This window comes from Cygnus olor, chromosome 2, assembly GCF_009769625.2.
Source record: "Cygnus olor isolate bCygOlo1 chromosome 2, bCygOlo1.pri.v2, whole genome shotgun sequence".
Taxonomy (NCBI): Eukaryota; Metazoa; Chordata; class Aves; order Anseriformes; family Anatidae; genus Cygnus; species Cygnus olor.
The window spans coordinates 33,679,333-33,698,648 of record NC_049170.1 but is presented as its reverse complement, the minus strand read 5'-3'; the positions used below and the strand labels follow the sequence as shown (position 1 = coordinate 33,698,648).

The 19,316-nt window shown below is 36.7% G+C and overlaps 1 protein-coding gene across 1 annotated transcript in view; it reads right to left on the bottom strand.

Annotated features, from left to right (window-relative positions):
- The window catches only part of DNAH11 (dynein axonemal heavy chain 11), a 95,178-nt gene extending 76,005 nt beyond the window's left edge, over positions 1 to 19,173 (bottom strand). Inside the window, 12 exon segments of the mRNA XM_040550406.1 lie at positions 2,229 to 2,275; positions 2,278 to 2,437; positions 7,457 to 7,624; positions 9,307 to 9,332; positions 9,335 to 9,458; positions 10,410 to 10,557; positions 11,834 to 11,971; positions 12,809 to 12,909; positions 14,387 to 14,581; positions 14,712 to 14,804; positions 16,318 to 16,456; positions 19,040 to 19,173. Coding sequence (XP_040406340.1) covers positions 2,229 to 2,275; positions 2,278 to 2,437; positions 7,457 to 7,624; positions 9,307 to 9,332; positions 9,335 to 9,458; positions 10,410 to 10,557; positions 11,834 to 11,971; positions 12,809 to 12,909; positions 14,387 to 14,581; positions 14,712 to 14,804; positions 16,318 to 16,456; positions 19,040 to 19,101 — 1,401 coding nt within the window. The 5' untranslated portion in view covers positions 19,102 to 19,173.
- Positions 19,174 to 19,316: the final 143 nt, after the last annotated feature.

The following is a 19,316-nucleotide window of genomic DNA, read 5'->3' as shown; positions in this document are numbered from 1 at the left end:
ATATGGAAGTTCAAATCAGTTTGAGAGTGCAGCCATGGTAGATAACAACAGATAAAATTAACAGATTTCACTATGAAAAAAATGGCAAAGATCATCTTCACATGAATGAAGAAAGTCTCTTAGAGCTGTGTAAAACAATTGGAACCAAGCACATTTCAGAGAAACCATTATATATTAAAAAAGGTAGCTTAAAAGATCATTCCTGTTCTGCTGTATAATACAATAAATACTATTTCTGGTTCTCCAAATGATACTGCATAGATCTAGGTAAATTTTAAAAATAAAAGTCGCCTACTTTTAAAATGGGTTTTCAGTATCAGGCAATTTTGAGTTCCAATTGCCCAAATCTGTTGACAGCCTTGTTTCTTTAGAAATCAGCATACAACTGAAGGAGGCCAAGCAGCTCAAACAAAAACAAGCAAACAACAACAACAACAACAAAAACAATAAACAACAACAACAAAAAAAACAACAATAAGAGGAAAATTTATAAGTAATGCAGGCATTCCCTACTAAATCAATAAATCCTTCCCACAATTCCTTATTTAAATGCATCTCTTTCTCAAAGAATTGCATTTTTTTTCCTGTATGTGTACAACAAAACTCAATTAAATTCTGCTCTATTTTAGAATTGTCAAATGGTTATGTCTAGAATTCTTAAGTGGCGAGGTCAACTCTTCCTCTAATTTGAATTGCTTTATAAAATATAGTTTTTTAATTTTATGTTTTCTTTCAAAAGAAACAATTCAAAGCAGAGAAGCATGAATAGTTTTAGCAGTGGTAACCGTTAAGAATGAAAGTTTGAAAATTTTTTGAGAAATATAAAGATTACAGGCTCTAATAGCATATAACTCTGGCAAGAAAACAAAGGCACTACAACACACAAGTTTTGCATGGCACTAAATTAGACCCAGTTAATATCACTGAGCGGGAGATGCTTTAGATTTGAGCAGTTGCTTCCTTTTTTCTCTTTATGCCTTGTTCCGTAACAAAATATTCAGCTGAAACCTGTTATTGTTCTTTCATGAGATGAAATATTACCTAATAAAATGCTTATACAATCCAATTGAACATACATTAAAAGAGCAAGAACTGTATGGATGCTATTGGTCACAGTTGGTCACAACCCTACTGAGATCACAGAATCATCAAAGTTGGAAAAGACCTCCAAGATCAACTGGTCCAACCATCCTCCTTACAGGACCTGTGACAGTGAAAAGAGTCCTCTATGAAACAAAAATTTATGGGTATTTTAAGGATGGTGTATATGTGTGTGTGAGACCAACCTGAACGTGTCAAAGAACAACACAGAGCAGATACACTCAGCCTCCTAATACTGAAGTATCGTTGTTTGTAAGCATATAGCCTGCCACTCTGTCCACCTCCTTTTGACATTACACTGACATATCTGTAACTTTTTTTTTTATTGTTGATCACTTCTTTCCTTTACTCAACAGACAATATTTTCTTTACATGTGGCATGAAGAAAACATAGAACCTAAGTGACATGCTTGTACAGTAACAAGAAGCAGCCAATTGTATTTATAACAGCAACTGTAAATATTTATATGACACAGATCCTGTATCAGAACAAAATCAAACATTAATTGGTTGATTTTAAATTGAAAACTTCCTCTTTTCACAGTATCTGGGAACAGGATACTAATATATTAATATATTTTAATTTCCAAATGATTTTGTTTTGTTTTGGCAGTTGTTGGTTTGCTTTTTTTTTTTTTTTTTGATGGTGGGGGGAGTAGCCTTAATTGTCCAAATCAACTTCAGCATGCTTTTTTTGTGTATGTTTTTCTTCTCATTACAGAGAAAGAGCAATTGTTCATTTGAACCAGTACTGTAATGTTTCTGCAGATTTTGCCTGCTGTCTTTACAGGGTGATGAAGAGAGAGGTGGTATTATAAGATGAGCATTTGTCAAGCTGTAGTTTAGGGAATCAGGTTCTATACCTCAAAGATGCATGTTCTCATCACATCCATCCATGGGATGCTCTACCAAGAGCAGCTGAAGAATACTTTCCTTCCAAGACTATCTACAGCCTCTCCACTTTCTTCTTCTCTTTTCTAAAACTGTTTAAAACTCCAGGGAGAGTATGCTTTTTGCTGTTGTTTTTGAAGTAATTCTTCAAGTTTTTCATTTCTATGTGGTTTAGCGAGCCTATCATGGACCACAATATTGAAAGTTATCCTATAATTTTTGTAAGAATTAAATACTCTCCAGTGTTCATAATCTATATGCTGCTGAATCAATACATGAGGTATAGACCATATCTATCCACTTTAGGCATATTCAAATCATCCATAAAATAGATAAGTTTATTTCCTACTGGGCCACAGTTACAACCAGCTTTTTCCTCCTTTTTTTTTTTTTTTTTCAAGCCTCTCTGAAAGACCATGCAGCATACATAAAAATGATTACCATACTAAGCAATGCTGAAACTAAACAAACCAAGAAACCAAAATCATTCTGGCTAAGATTTATGAAATATTTCCACAACCTATGAGGGTTTTCAAACTATTGAAGTCCTTAGGAATCAATGATACTCACAAAATGCCTTTAAAAATGTCAGACTGTTCTTCTGAATTCCAGAAAATTCTTGTTTGATTTAATTTGACTACTTCATGGCTTTTGAAAGTCTCACCACATATCTGCATCCTTTGGAACTGAGATGCTTTTGCATGTAAAATCCCCGAGTATTTGACATTCAGCAATTCTATCACTGAAGTAGTTTATTTTCTTCTTCTCCTGAGAAGGATAAATGAGAACTTTAATATATCTAAAGGTATAAAAATACAAATGATAACTATCATTTAATCACTAAGGAATATTAAGCTGATTATATAAAATTTCAGCTAATTCCCCAGAGGTGCTTACATAAGGTTGAATGCAGACCATCAGATAAACTTACTACAACAGTGAGCAAATTAATTCAAATAATTTCACGTATTCATTACATCTGTAAAATCCTATGACATGAATTTGAGGCTTGTACAGATTTTAGCCAGCTGCATGTCTTTCCTTACAGACGTAAGAGGAAGATTAACTAGAGAAAGCTGATAAGATATCTTGAAAATATAAGAGAAAACTACTTTTATTAGGCATTATTAAAATACTGAATTTTAGTAAGATGTGATCCTCATTTTTTGTCACTTAGTGAAGTATTCCACAGGATTCAACCTTTATGTAAATTTGACTTCCAACCGCACAAGCGAATCTTGCTTTTATTTTGTGCATGGAAATAGGATCCTGCAGAAATCACTAGGAATTTATTACAACAGGGCTGGAATCAAAACATCTCATTTCCCTTCCTATGTCATTAAGTTTCGTTGTTTAAATGATCATATAAATGTTCTGCAGAAAATGAAATCACAGGAATAGGTGGACTTCAAGGTAAACTTCTCAGCATGTTCTAGTGAAAATGGCTAATGTATTTGGTCAGCAGCCTAATTTTGGAACTATTCTTGGTTTCATTCATAGCAGGAATTTGAAGCAAAGGTGTTTATGAAACTTTAATGAAGGATTATTTCAATGTATACTAAGTAGAACAGATTATGCATTTAAATAGATTATGCATTCAGTTTATCCTAACATTGTGGACAACAGACTTTTTTTTTTTTTTTTAAATGCATTATAGTAGGCTATATGTTAAAATCTTTTTGGCTAGATAGGGAAAATGAAAAGTAAACATACATTTTTGAGCTTGTCTTGATTATTTTCTTAACAACAGGGCAACGCAATCAAGAGATCTTATAGGAAATGAAAGCAGCACTTGTGTAGTGACATATAAATGCTTTATGTCATAACTCTACTGTAGTTCTGACTTGTCACAGACTTTTTTGTTTCATGGCAAAGCAGTATGAACAAACATATCACTGCAAACAGCTTCCATTAGAACAAAAGGGGCATTGTGTTGTCATCTCAGATTCTTTAAACAGTGATATAAATCCTTTGCATACCTCAACAGTGAGTTTGTCATGCCACTTCAAGAAAGGTAGCAAATGCTTTCAAATACACTTCTGTCTAGCCACAATCAGCTAAAAGAATGGTTACTGACTGTGGAGAACAAAAGCAAGCACATGAAGAGTGAAGGTGCACTGGAGGACAAGACAAAAATGAAGAACCTTAGTGTATTTGCAGCTGGATGATCAAATTTGGGGAAAAAAATAAGATGTATGTCTGTACTTATCCTAATTTTCTACCACAAAAGGGGAAAAAATACAGAAACTGTGTGCATATGAAAGGTCTAAAGTATCTTAGTTGCCTTAATATCTTAGGAAAAAGAACACTGTTTTCTTCATTTAGAAGAGGTACATATATACCTGTACTTTTAAACGCATAATTAGGAACACTTCTTCTTGATCCTTAAACTTTCTCAAATTTTAAAGTGTCCACAATTGTAACCTATTGATCCCATTATATTTTTTCAAATACTGCATTATTACAGTACAATAAGGAAATATATTTCACTAAACCCCATTGTACTTAAATGTTTATGCAAATTTCCCTGTGGCACCGTTCCAGACTTTAGTACTACTGACAATCCCAAAAAACTTAATGTACCCAAATGATCCCAAACTTAATGTACCGATATTAGTTTGCATTAGAAACTGCCATCATCAAGTAACATTTTGAAATTTTCTGATTTTCTAGAGGGAGAGCAGATGAGTCATATGCCTTGGAGAATGCTAAATAAAACCCAGCACTTCATGCTAATCTCACCCACTCTAGCAGATAGCTCAAACGAAGTTAAGCAGATAGAGATAAGATGGGAGCTGGCAGAAAATACTGCAAATTAAAAGTGATATGATATGTAAGAAAAAATCTTTTAACCTCTAAACTCTGGAAGGAACATGGCAATGTGAAGAATAGCTGTACTTCAAAAAGTTCAGCTTTTAAGCTTTTGTTTTTGAGCTGAGACTTAATTGCTCATTTGTGTAATTTGATGTGGATGCCTCTTCCCATTTAAACAACAACAACCTGATTGTTCCAAACAATTTCTTGGAGAGGTAGCCAAAAATATATAAGGCAGGCTTCAAAATATGTCACTTGAATTCATTGTATGGGAAGAAGCATTGGTATCCACAAACACAAAAATAACATAAGAGGCAGTCATTCTGAGCGATACATGACAGAACAAAATTATATTGTTACAGCTCACCAGAAAGATGTTGTAAACACAATGGAAAGCAAACACAATATATTTGGTCTGCATTGTCATGCAGTTCTTCACCCACAGCTAGGAACTTGCTCAGACTTGCTAGAAGAGCACTTAACAAGAGGGACTTGGCTGAAGAACAGTGGAGAGAAGGAAAAGCTGCAGATAGAGTCCATTTCTTTGTTATTCTGTTAAAAGGAGCAGCAGATGTTTTATAGTATCAACTTAAAATCTGAAGGAATAATACTAAAATTTCATAGCAAATCCTTAAACCTTCATAAACTCCCAAGTTTTAGACCATAATACAGTTAGTGGGTGCTGCTATACACTTGCATAGAAAGCCCCTGTGGTGCTGCATTCACCTATTTGGTTTATTTAAGAAATTTCCTGCACAAAGAATATATAACTTTTGGCATCAGTTGCCAATTTTTTAATCAGCTTCCTTTTGCAATGGGAAGTGTTATGCCCTTGTGCTCTAGTGCCTTGGCCATGGTTGCTGCTGGAATGGCAATCTTTAGCTAAACAATCCTTACCAAAACAGGAATATCTGAAAACTTTCTAAGGCTGTTTCTCCATTAAAGAAGTTTTGACAGTTTATATTCACTTATGATCTCTCTCTGAGGCACATCAGATTTCTTCAGATCTCTCCATTTTGGGGGTAGAAAGGTTAAGTTGTGTTAACGTAGGATTCCAATTTAGTATGAACTTGGAAACACTTCAAAGAATGAACTAAGGTACAAAGTAAACTGAAAGTGGTATTTGCTTATCCAACCTAATATAGAAGTAATCAACGGAAGGCAGGAATGAAAAAGCAGGGTAAAAAGTTATTCAGTAGACATTTGTGGATTTAATACTTTTTAAGCCTAGTGACAATCTGATTCACTAGCAGTAATGCAAGAAAGAGACAGGAACTGAGAAATTTTCAACTGGGTATACAGGTAGGAAGGCCACGGCCATTCAATTGTTTGCTGCCCTCTGCAATCCACCATCCTGAAAAACAGCTGCATTCAATAATAACAACTCTACAAAAATTTTCACCTTTGAGGGAAGATAAGATTCTTGCATCTGCATGGAACTTACTTTGTAGCATTGCTGATGGTGTATAGCAGTTGAGAGGAATGTTAGCCTTGCTGCTCTCTCCAAAGACTATTGCCTACAAACAGTTTGTCCTACTCCAGGATTTCCAACAAGCAGGACTGGTTTGCCTGTTAAAAGTACATCAATATAACATTTGAGAGGTGCCTCCTCAGATGTAAGGACAAAAATTAACTGAAATTGAAAAGGAACAAAGAAAAACACTTGCACAACGCAGTTTAGTTTTAAAAGCCAATTTTGATTTCTGTTTTTCTCCATATATGCCTAGGACTGAACTCTAAAAGCAATGAAATGGGATACACTGTTCTTTCATTTGAAAACATAATTGCTGGAACAGAATGTTCTACTGGATTATTTCTTTTGTTCATAGTATTTCCACTTGAAAATTTGTACTCAATTTTTTGTAGTAGGAAAATTTTGAAATCAGGTTTTAACTGAAATGTGTTAATTCCTTCTCAACTTTTACAGAGTTCTGGTGTCTCAAAAACTGGTAAGAGAAACAAAAGGTTGGTGCAACAGGCATTTTGTTCAATTTTTCAATTAATATTTCATTTACTTTTAGGTCTGGCATTCAGCATACCTAAAACTGTTTCAGCAAGCAGTTGGCAACAGTTTAACTTTACTTACTTACTCTGAGCACCTAAAACCTTCGCTGCCTTATACAGCTTTCTTTTCCAAGCCCTATATTTTCCTACCAAATATTATACTACAACAAAAAAATCTTATTTCAGGATAGCCAATAATGGATAACGTCTTCTGATCAGCAGCTCTATGTTTCTATATCCATCAACTTTTAATCCCCCCAAGGAAAATTCCTACTTATCTAAGCATTTAAAAAGACCTAAATAATAATGTAATCAAAACACTGTAAAGCACTTGAGAATACTGTATGTGAATCATACTGAAAAAAGAGCAAAACTAACTAAATGCCCCATGAGGCAATTAAATTTTTACTAATAGTTCATGCTTTCTAATTCTCCACTCACAAGTATGTGCCATACTTCAGTACTGAGTCTCTAAGCTTCACCTCACATACCTATCATATTTATAGTAATTTTAAATAATAATAATAATAAATAAATAAAGCTTTATTTTATTCTGCATAGGGCCACGTGCTCAATGGATGTTTCAGAAATACCGTTTTCAGAAATGGATGTTTTCAGAAATACTGTTCCTTAAAAAATAAATAGCTTTAATCCTAATGCCTACATGTACCATAATATTTTCAGGAATAGGAGCAACAGTTTTAGAGTTTGTTTTGAGTTGTTCCAAGTAAGGAGGCACATATTTACCAAAGAGAACAGTCCTGTTAGCCTTTTCGGATTGGTGTATCCTTTATTCTATCCAGCTGGCAACATACTTTTAAAACAAACAAACAAACAAAAGGTTGTTTTCCAATTTAATGAGGGAGAATTTGAAAAACAAAATTTCTTCCCTGCGGATTTGAAATGTAAATTGATTTGTTGAATTTTGAAAACTGTATGTAACCACCTTTAACTAAATGCACACCCAGTGCAGTAGTTTGTGACACCTAGGTGTCACCAGTCTTACACTATTTTTATTTGTTCTTGTGAACGTCATCATCCTACTGTATTTCTGAGAGCTACTTTGACAGCTGAGTATACTGGCATATAGTTGTACCCATTTTCCTTGGCTACATCCTTTATTCTAGGGAGAGCAGGGAGAAGGAACCAGATGATGGTTTGCTCCTACTTTCAGAGGGCCAGACAACAAAAAGCAGGTGGGACCAAGGATTCCATATTTTTTTCTGTGGTTTTAGAAAAAAATACTTAAAATACCAGTGTGTAAGTAGTACCCAAGACCAATGATTATGTGACACCCAAATTCAACGTGACTGGCACTGCAGACATCTACAGTCTATATATATTTCCTATAATTCCTATAAAACCCAGACTAGCTGAAAAGTCTGGCTGAGTACAGTTGAAGACAATTGTAATAAAAATGTAACTCTTCTCATCTGCTAGTTCCTATCACAATCAAAGGCCTAAAAGTCCTTTTCGTTATGCTAACTATAACATATGCTTCGGGTTAGCAGCCACATACCTTACTGTCTCTGTTCTAAAGGATTAGGCAATTTTATCCCCTACTTGCGCTCACACAGTATTAGTCAAACACTGCCTAAACCAATTATTTACTCATTCACAGCTATTCTGCTTGAACAGTTTGTTGCCTACTGTTTGCATCTCTACACTCCTGTTTGCTGTGAGAGATCATATTGCCTCTCCATGTCCATACCAGCCTTCTGATCCTGACCCCCCTAGGTGGGCAGCTTGAAGCAACTCAAGCTGTTTAATTAAATTCTCCTGCTGACAAGACTTCTCTGGGAAACGTGTGCACTGAAGGCTTCTCCAGTTATCCTGACACACTACTCTAAAAATGGATGGCTAGAACTAAAATTGATGATACGTTGATGACGTATTGGAGTGCTGAAAAATCAAATTTTGTCATGAAACTGCAGTAATGCTGCTTGAAAATAAAAACACTGATTGAAAACATTCAACTCCCTTTTTACTAAAATTTGTACAACTGTTTTGGTTTAGCTCAACAAAAGACAAAAGGAAAAGATCACGCTGGACTGCTTAAATTAATGTATTGTGCTTTTAACAACTAAATTCCCTTTTATACATGGAGACCCATGTTCTTTAAAAAAATTGTTGTTGTGATTAATTTGAATAAAACACACATACAAAAAGTCAAAAGAGTAGTACTGCAATCAAAAGCGGTAGGAGGTAAAGAAAACCAAGCCAATGTAAACCAAAATGTCCTTAACAGTATCAAAGATTGCAACTATTAAAAGAGACAGGAAACACTAGCCAATTTATTTACTTACTGAGCACTCAGGATAAGAGGGAAAAATAAAACACTTAACTTATGCTGAAATCTTCCAAACTGTATTTAACAACTTACATAACCCATCAACTAATTCATCCCCCCTATTATCATAGTAAAATAATAATAGCGTCTACTCCCATTAATCTTCAGGATGTATCTTAAAAATGTTAATTAATGTCATCAAATACTCACGGATTCCAGCCCAGGTCCTTGTGTTCAGACAGAGGAGGCCAGCTCTGGATCCTGTAGCTGTGGCTGCAGCTTTTAAATGGTGCACCTCAAACAGTAGCTGCATTGATGGAGTCTCCAGCACACGTTCATTGCTTGTAAGGGTCAGAACCTGGAAAGAATCAGTACATCTCAAATGCAGCTAAATAAAGTTTGTTCAAACACGGCTATGGTTTTTGCTTCAGAAACACAGAGGAGAACAAGTTCAAAAGGTTTTACTTGATCTTGTGTTTTTTCACAGTTTAAACAATTCAAAAAACAAAGAAGACTAGCCTGCTTCACCAATGAGAGTACTCCTGAAGGCTGTTAAAAGCAGGAGAAGCTAAATCTTTCTCAATGTCAATAAAAAGAAACAGAAAATGATTGAGAGGAGGAGCCTAAATTTGGGTGCTCCAAAACTTCCCTTGGAAATGACACTTTCTGTTCATTAGCTAAAGTCAGGCTATGCAGATAGCCCCAGACAGGCACCTTTCAGAGTAACCTGAGAAGGTCACCACATGGAGATGGGCTTAAGTTCTTAAAAGAGGAAAACTTAACAGAATGGACCAAACTACAATCATCATTCGAAAGTTACATTTAGATTTTAGATTTGGATTTAATTACATTGCAGCATTTTGACCATACAACAAAATTGGTTTCACTGTGTAACTAATGAGAAGAGAATAAAAAGTCTAGATACTACTGTTAGTTCTTAAACTGACTTGGATTTCCTAATGCTAGCCTTCCTTGCTACAGTGATGTGAGGACTTAATCCATGAAATCTCACATCTGTTTTACTGGAAGGTTTCCCAAATGCTGGTTTCAATAATCTTATGATTGACAACTTGAATTACATCAATTTATACACTAGGAGGCACAATGAGCCTTACAGTATATGTAGGAAACTTCAAGACTTTTTGTTGTACATAGAGGCAAGCAATGTATTACTCAGATGCCAAAGCATCACTTACTAATAGTGAAAACCAAAAGAAATGAAAGGAATGGAAGGAAAAGCTGTCCTCAGAAAAATAAAGGGGAAAACAGGTAGAGAAGAATCTAGTGCACTTGCTTCCCAGTTGCTCACCTTGTTATCATCTATAACAGTATTGAGTGACTCAATCCACATGGAATTTACATCCCCATCCAAAACTAACCATTTTGACCCCTCATGGTTAATATTAGTTTGCTCTCTCAGAAGAAAAGACAGCAGAATATAATTTCCACTATAAATTGTATTTCAACAAAATCTCATCACTTTAGTGCTTGAATAATAGCACCGTACAGCAATTAGAACTTCAGGATTCCTAATGCATCACTGAAACAAGAAGTTTGTGTAGCATAAGAAAACCATGCTTTGCTTAGTAAATGGTTATTCATAGTAAAATAAAAAATATTTTCAGTGAACTCTTGATACAGCAGAATAACTGCATTTTTGTTGTGGTTTAATCCAGCCAGCAGCTAAACACCACACAGCCGTTTGCTCACCCTCCCCCCTCCCTCTCTGGGATGGGGGAGAAAAACGGGAAAGTGAAGCCTCTGAGTTGAGATAAAGACAGTTTATTAAGACAGGAAAATAATAATAATAATAATGATAATAGTACTACTACTAATAATGTATACGAAACAAGTGATGCACAATGCAATTGCTCACCACCCGCTGACCGATGCCCAGCCTATCCCTGAGCAGCCGGCCCCCCACCCTGGCTAGCCACCCCTATACATTGTTTAGCGTGGTGTCAGATGGTATGGAATACACCTTTGGCCAGTTTGGGTCAGCTGTCCAGGGTCTGTCCCCTCCCAGCTCCTGCTGCACCCCCCAGCCTGCCCGCTGGCAGGACAGAGCGAGAAGCTGAAAAGTCCTTGGCTTAGCGTAAGCACTGCTCTACAACAATTAAAACATCAGGGTGTTATCAACACTCTTCTCATCCTGATCCAAAACATAGCACCCTACCAGCTACTAGGAGGAAAATTAACTCTATCCTAACTGAAACCAGGACAATTTTATATAATAAGGACCTATCTCTGTTTTGGCTACAGGAGAGTATGTCATTAGTCTTAATAATATTGGTGAGATACAGAAGGCTTCATGGGTCTGGAGAGAAAATAACTCACCCTCTTTGGCAGCTGAATCAGCATCATTCAGTTTAGTACTTTTCTGTCTACTAGCATCCTGTCCTGTCTCCAGTCTTTCCACAATTACCAGTGCTCTGCATTCACATCATATTGCATTAAAACACAGAAAAAAAGCCAACACAATAATTCAGTCTCTAACACCTTCTTGAATTCTGGCATTGCCTATTTTTGATAGAGAACTATGTTTCTAGGAACAGGTCCTAATAAGAAGGACATGTGCCATTTGCCCAGGGAGGTTGTGGAGTCTCCTCCTCTGGAGATATTCAAGGCCTCTTTGGACGCCTACCTGGGCAGCCTGCTCTAAGGAACCTGCTTTGGCAGGGGGGTTGGACCCGATGATCTTTCGAGGTCCCTTCCAACCCCTTCAATTCTGTGATTCTGTGATCTTTTTACTCTTGTGTTGCACTGTGTATAAAACCAGACAGTTCATCAGCTGTCAGAGCTTTTGGGTTGAGGCCATTCCAAATGGACTTTTGTTGCGTGTTCACGTAGGTGTAATGCAGTTTTCAGCACCTAAAGGAGATGGAGAGGCTGCGCATTAGTGTTAATTTTGACACAGTAGGAATTTTTGCGTTCCTTTCTAAACTGGGTATCTGACTGCAAATGCCTACACTCGGTCAACTGTTCACCTTCATTTACTCATGCCTCTGTGCTAGTTTAGCCCCAAATTTCCATTAAGCCTAATGACATTAAACCTGATTTCCATTAAGTCTAAACACGTAGATGTAGAACTTAGTAGCATGGTTTAGTGGTGGACTTGTCAGTACTAGATTAAAGGTTGAACCAGGTGATTTCAGAGGTCTTTTCCAACCAGAATGATTCTGTGATTCCATGACAGCAAGGGAGAATCCCATTCTGATACAGCTGCACTCCACAGTCTATCTTCTCTAATAGAAAATGTTGAAAAGTGAAGAAAACCTCATACCGGCCAAAATTTTGTAACAGGAATAGGCATTATAAGAAATAGGCATTATAGAATAGGCATTATAAGAAATAGGCACTATAAGAAATACTTGTCTAGTGTTGTGTCAAAATATTCCACTATTTCTGTCTAGAAGTCTAATTAAATCATCCTGCTTCTCCTTCCAGAACAATGTATTACTTAGTCTATCTGTCAAATAGCATGCTCATTACTTGCTGCCACTATTAATTTTCCTTTGGTATTTGCAAACAACATATAAAATGTTATGAGCAAATTGTACATTTGAGTTTTGCCATTGCACACCACGTGGCTGACTGGATGGCCTGAACAGCATGTTACCATACAACAGCCTAAAACAAAGATCATGATCCCACAGAATGTTTTCTGCAAGAACCAAGGCAATTTCTTTGCAATGTGAAATCAAAAACCCACTGTGTAGGTCGGCAGGTACCTTGCTCTTTCCAGTCCCTGCATTTCCAGCAGCAAACATGGAGTGACACACTGCCTGTTGCTCTTCCAGCTGAACAGCCTACCACACAGGAGGGATACAGTGAGACCCTTTGCTCTCCTGTTGTCCTCTTAACAAAGAGAGGGAAGTATGCACAAAAGTTCTCTCTCGTCTCCTTCCTATTCCCTTTAACAGGAAATAGGAACTTAGACCTTCTCAGCACTTATCTCTGCTGTAGCGATGTTGCATCAAGCAACATCATTTGCCTTCCACAAAATGGGAAGAGAACTGGCTTTTTTTTTTCTTTTTTTTTTTTTTTAATAAACGTAGTTACTTCAATGAGTGAGAACAAATCTTATCATTTTGCTATACACCTATACACTCCAATATTGTGCCAAACCAGGGATACAGAAGAGTTACCACAAATTTGCCATCACTTTAAAGGATCACTTCAGAAGAGTGCATTCCAAAGTTAGAACAGTTGTGTACGTATAATTTGGTAAAATATAATATCAGCCCACTAAAGTAATATTTCTTCCAAAGAATTAGTTCTGTGAGAAGCAGAATGGAAAGAGTCTGGCTGCTTATAAATTTCTGTCTTAGTGAAGCGCATCCACACTGACTTTCTGAAGTATAATAGGAGTGAGTTCATGTTCCTCAGTGGTTATCTGATTCGCCCAGTTAGCAGAAATCAGAACACCCTAAAGAAGACTGATTGGAAAGTTCACAATAATCCAAGGTATAGCTTATTGTCTTTTGTCCCTGTTGTCAGGATAAAGGAACAATATAGACTGGAGCAGAAAGTCCCTTATAAATCCTGAGGACAGTCACATTTAACCTGCTTGGTTATTACAGTTTCCAAAAAAGCCTAATAAAGGATAGCAGTGTGTTATTGTACACCTCAGATGTAGACGGTGTTTGAAGGACAGTGGGAAAGTATTTCCTTAGTAGTCCAAATAACCACAGTTTATTTGGTCTGTACCAAAACAGTGTTTCAATATCTCTGAGTTTCACCTTTTCAACTCGTCTGTAATTTAAATTAAAATTAGCGTTTCAGTTTAGCTTATAGATGAGTAATACTTGTGAGTATAAAATCACATGCATGTTTTCAGTAAGCATAGAGTTCTTACTCTTAATTATGCATTGTATTATACAGAAATAGCAGAACACACATGAAAAAAACCACAGGTAATCACACACTCCAAATCTATATCTTCATATTTATGTTTTTTCTTTTTCTTTTTTTTCTTCCTTCCCCCCTATAAATAGTCACCAACATTTGCTAAGCTACTGTGTACAAGAACTTGGTGCTGTAAACAAACATGCTTGTCAGTGCAGACAGCCTTTTTGAAAAGATATATTTTCCTTATGGATATATTTATCATACTGAGTTCCTGTACTGCCATGACAAAATGCCTTTGAAATACTGAGAATTTGAGGATGCCTTATCAATAGTGTAACATACTCAAAAATAACCTTCATGTCTAATACAACCCATTTGCAATTATTTTGATTGAAACTCTTAAGGGGAATAATTAAAGGCAATGAATTCTTTTACTTGGAGAATAAAGCTCTTTTCAGGCTACAAGTCAAGCTCCAGGGTAAATTGTTTAACCATCTGTTCAAATTACAGGTTCCTTATCCCTGGAACATCCAGAGCTGGAAACAGGTCACTGATCAGGCCCATGAAAATTGGGATATCATCTGTCACTATTTTAAGCAAATTGAAGTCTCTTAAGGCTCACATAAGCACCTGGAAAAGGATGGGAAGCCACAGATCACAAGAGCGTTAAACCCTTCTCTTTTTAGGATTCTGGTTTTATTCAAAGAGAGAACACCAGGAACAGCTCCTACTCCTGTAAGCTTTTAAATGAAGGTTGTACCTGATCCTCAGGTCTGTTCTTGTTTCTCCATTTCAGTAAGCCAGCAGCTACCAGAACTGATTTGATAGCATGAAGTCCCCAGTCACAGTGGTCCTGGGAAAATATTTTAATGAATTTTGTTAGTACAGGAAAATAAACCAAGTGTTAATGTATAAGAAAACACTAAGTTTAAAGGTTTTTTTTTTTTTGTTCCTTTTTGTTCCCTGTTTATGCTGTAGCCTTGCAGTGTTTTTATGCCAGTGTTGGAAGTCTAGCAAAGTAAAAGCATAAAAGGGGTGAAATATGTATATCTATCAAATTGTTAATATCCCATCTATCTTTACATGGCACCAGATTTGCACCAGAAGTAAAATGTCCAGCATGATACTTTGAGAATGTGATGTCATGAACTTTTGGATCCATTTCCACCTTGATTCCTCCAGTGACAATCTCACACTAATAGACATCATTTACAACCAGAAGGAGCTGACTCCTCTGGAGGGATGGATTTCAGAAGGAGGCCCCACACTGTTCTTCCAGCGCAGATGCAATATGTCTCCTTCCTCTTCTCGCAGATTGAGCATTTACTTGGCTCAAGTTTAAAATGTCAGGGTGCACTCTAAAAAACTCAATAACTTATTAATCCTTGGGTTCAGGTCACTTCGATGTCTGTTATTTTTCTATCACAGGGGTAAGCTGTGGGTAGGAACTATGAAGAAATGATGTCAAATACCAAGTTTTCTTGGGAAGCTGTCCTTTATATTAGTCATTCGCAGCAGTTACTCACAGGCTGTATTTAACTACATCCTCATATATCTTCCACTATATTTTAAAGTATTGTATTCAATAGTACTATGCCTCCATGATGAAACAAGGCAAGCAGAAAAATTGCTGCCAAACATCTAATTTGACCTGATGTTAACAGTACTTTTCTGTTTCCAAAAGATAAGACTGGGTAGACTAGCAACATATTTTACATCAAACACCAAAATTAAAGGACAAGAGACACAGGTAGCTATTCAGCCTAAAAACAGCTTAGAAACATATGGTGAGGGAAGGGCTTAAAAAAACGTAGATTTTTAGGATAGCTATTCTGAATATAAATTCTTCCTAGGATAATAATTACTTAGCACTGCTTTCTTTTCTTTTCTTTTTTTTCTTTTTTTTTTTTTTTTTTAAACAATCCTCCACTGTATTCACTGGCAAAAGTTTAAACAAACATTCACCCAAACAGAATAAATTGTTATTCATAATAATTCCTACCCTGCTTTAAAGTTTTTCTCTTCTCCAAGAGGTATTTTTTTTTTTTTCTAATACAAAAACAACAACACAATTTAGTTCAGCCGTCCCAGGTACTAGGCAGCAATTTACAAATTTTTAAACATGAAATTAATGCATTACAAATGTACCAAGATCAGAGAAAAGGGCACTTTATTATAAATTCATATCTGATGATAAAGTAGGGATGGGCATGTGATTTAAAGTTTCTTAAAAATAAAAAGACCATATAATTAAAATAAAATAAAAAAACCACAACAATTATTATACAATGTCCAGCTGCACTGTTTCCAAGTGAATATGTGTTAATTAACACGTAGCAAACCCAGAAGCCCAAAGAGACCCTCACCTGTTTAGAGAACAGTTCCCTGCAGAGAGTATACAAGGTGCTAAACTTGCTGGCTAACAAGCACACATCAATAAACCCTTCAACAACCAACAAAATTTCACAGATCAGTTCAATGTCAGGGACAACCATGGCACAGGGTCTAAGGAAGAAAACAAACCCCATAATCCAGATACACAGATTAGTACTTAAACATGGTAAGAATAAGTCACTTAAATCAAATGACTGATGTGTGCAAACATTTTTAAAAACAGAGCTCGAGAGAGTCACAATTAAGAGTGTCAGTCAAAGCTAACAAGGACCTTACTTTAAAGCAAAAAGAGCTAATTAGGAACCGTTGATTGTTATCATTCAGTAACATTGCTGTACACAAAGGAGGCAGCTGAGAAATGCAGGGCTTGCAAGACAGGTACTAGGGATACTTCAAGCAGGCAGTCTGCTGCAGTGTCACTTGCCGTGAAGGTCCAAAAGATATTGCCAGGAGCTGTGCAGGGTCTGGAAGTCAGATGCTACACCCTGCCATTGCTGAAATGGCCATTTTTTTTTTTTTTTTTAAAGGACTTGGATTTTGGGGGTTGTTTAATGCTCTTATACAAGGTTGTGTTTGCCTTTGGAGGTTCCAGTGTTTGTTTGTTTCTTCCTTTTTTATTTTTTATTTTTTTTTTCTCCGCTTAATTTAACCATTAGTTCAAACTTCTGGAACAAAAATACAACTCTAATGATATAATTCACTAAAAGCACTTGTGGGGAAAGATATTGTCCCTCCAATCTTTGCTAAGACACAACTTTAGGGTCTTATAAGACCAGTTTACAACTGGCCTTACTCAGAATGCCGTAGCAATGCTGCATGCTAGCTGCATCCTTCAGAGCCCAGCTACTGCTACATCTATGTTGCTGTCTCTCGCACCCTGTTACAGCTGGGGAAAGATCCCCCAAGGTTCACGACATTAAGGTCGTCTGGATTAGGAAGATTTCACCTCAGAAAATGAGTACAAGAGCATTTGAAGAAAAAGCAATCCTTTTGCTAGGAGCAGAGCTTTGCCCCACCTTGCTTGGGATAAAGAGAGGACTGATGGAAACCTCTCTAGCGACTGTCTTTACAGAGGCAGATGAATTCACCTCCTCCTTATAAGCAGACGTTGCTTCCTGCTTGTTATAAATTTAGGTCCAAAGAACAAGAAAGCTAATTGCTGCTGCCGCCCAGCCCTGCCATCTGAAGCTGGATGTTTGGTTGGTGAGAGGAGATGTGCCTGAGCAAACAGCTTTCCAACTTTAGCAGACTTCTGTGTCTTTCTACTGTGAAAGCACGAAGGAGTATGGTGTCATAGGTAAAGCAAAAATAATACAAGTACCAAAATGTTGGTCTATTTTAATAGATAAGAAAGTAGCGTCCATTTTAGCTTGCTCACAGAAGCACCAATGTGAGGCCCAGTTCTGCCCTAGGTTTCTATCTTTTAAAAATCAAAGGGGTTTACTGCTCAGAAAAGCAATCCCAGATATCAAGTCTATACTCACGCCTCTCCAGACAGCCTGACAATGCCTTGCAGCTTGCCCTATTGAACTTCAATATGTTGAGAAATCAATTCAGTGAATCAGATTGTTCTCAAGTCTTGGTTAAATCAGTGAAAAGTAAGGCAAGAGCATAGATTTCAAGTAACAAGGCAAGTTACAACTTCTTTTTAAGCAAGCTCAAAGACCATCGTCACATAGTTTAAAGCACAGCTCCAACACTTTGTAGGAATAAATTGGCATCATTAATTCAGTCCCAGAACACCATTTTGATATTAACTCACTGAATGCAACATGCAAAACATAGTCAGATCTTTTAAAATCTGAACTTTTTTCCTTGAGAGACTGGCATTAAGATATAAGGCATAAATATGTACTTTAAGAAAGAGATAACAGGCTGTCCCGCAGTGTCCAAAAGCATATGAAATTGTTTGCTGTGTACCATACTTTTCACAGCTTCTCGCCAATCACACATTCAGTAGCTTACTAGGAAAGTGTACAGCTTCACTTGGAACTGGTAGTCACAAAACATCTGTGTAGGCATACCTATGCTAATGGCAGAATGTGATAGCTAGGCACTTACACAAGTAGTTAATTTACTAGGTTAAACCAGCTGTAAGGATTCCCATCTATGGAATCTATCCCTACCACTAGACAGCAAACATTCTTGTGTGTGTATGTATATTTTAGTGCTCACAGGCATATGCATATCCTGGGTTCACAGTGATAAATGTTCTAACTGATGATTTCAGTGTAATGTTTTGCCTAAAGAAAATCTTTGTTACCTTTACATATATATATATACATACATATATTTACTGGTGGATTAGATGTAAACAAGTGCATAATACAAAACCAGTCATCAGATGACAAAGGTTCATCTTTCCCCAGATCATGTCTCACAAGGGCCAAAAGCAAACGCTTAGGAAAGTTTATGCTAGCAGAGGAAGCATAGTGGCAATTCTCTGGTGGGCACCGGCTTTTAGTAACCTGTCTTTCTACTGTCCAGCATATAATTTGGATAGAAAAGTTTGTACAGTTAGGGCAACAAAGAGTGCCTACAGCTGAAATATGTATATAGAAGGAACTAACTTTTAAAACATGCATTATAAATGCAAAGAACAAGAGTAAAAAAGGAAAATTCTGATGGCTGCTTCTCTGAGGAAAATATAATGAGGTCAGTTCTTCACATGGTACAGGACAGAGGTACACTCACTCAATACAGCCAAGGCAGCTGCCAGAACTGAAGATGAAAGTAAGTGTAGAGCACAAGTCCATAAACTCTCTGAGCCTGCCAATAAAACAGGACTGAGACTGACAGGGATGAGGTGGTCTTGAAAAGGCCAGGAGACAGCACTGCAGAAAAGAAACAGAGGAAGGAGAATGATGTGGTACAGTGGAAACAAAAGGCCTGTCTCAAAAACACTGGAAAACCCTGGAACCTGAGACTTCTTGAAAAAATGAACCCCAACAAATTTCTGGCCCATACTGTG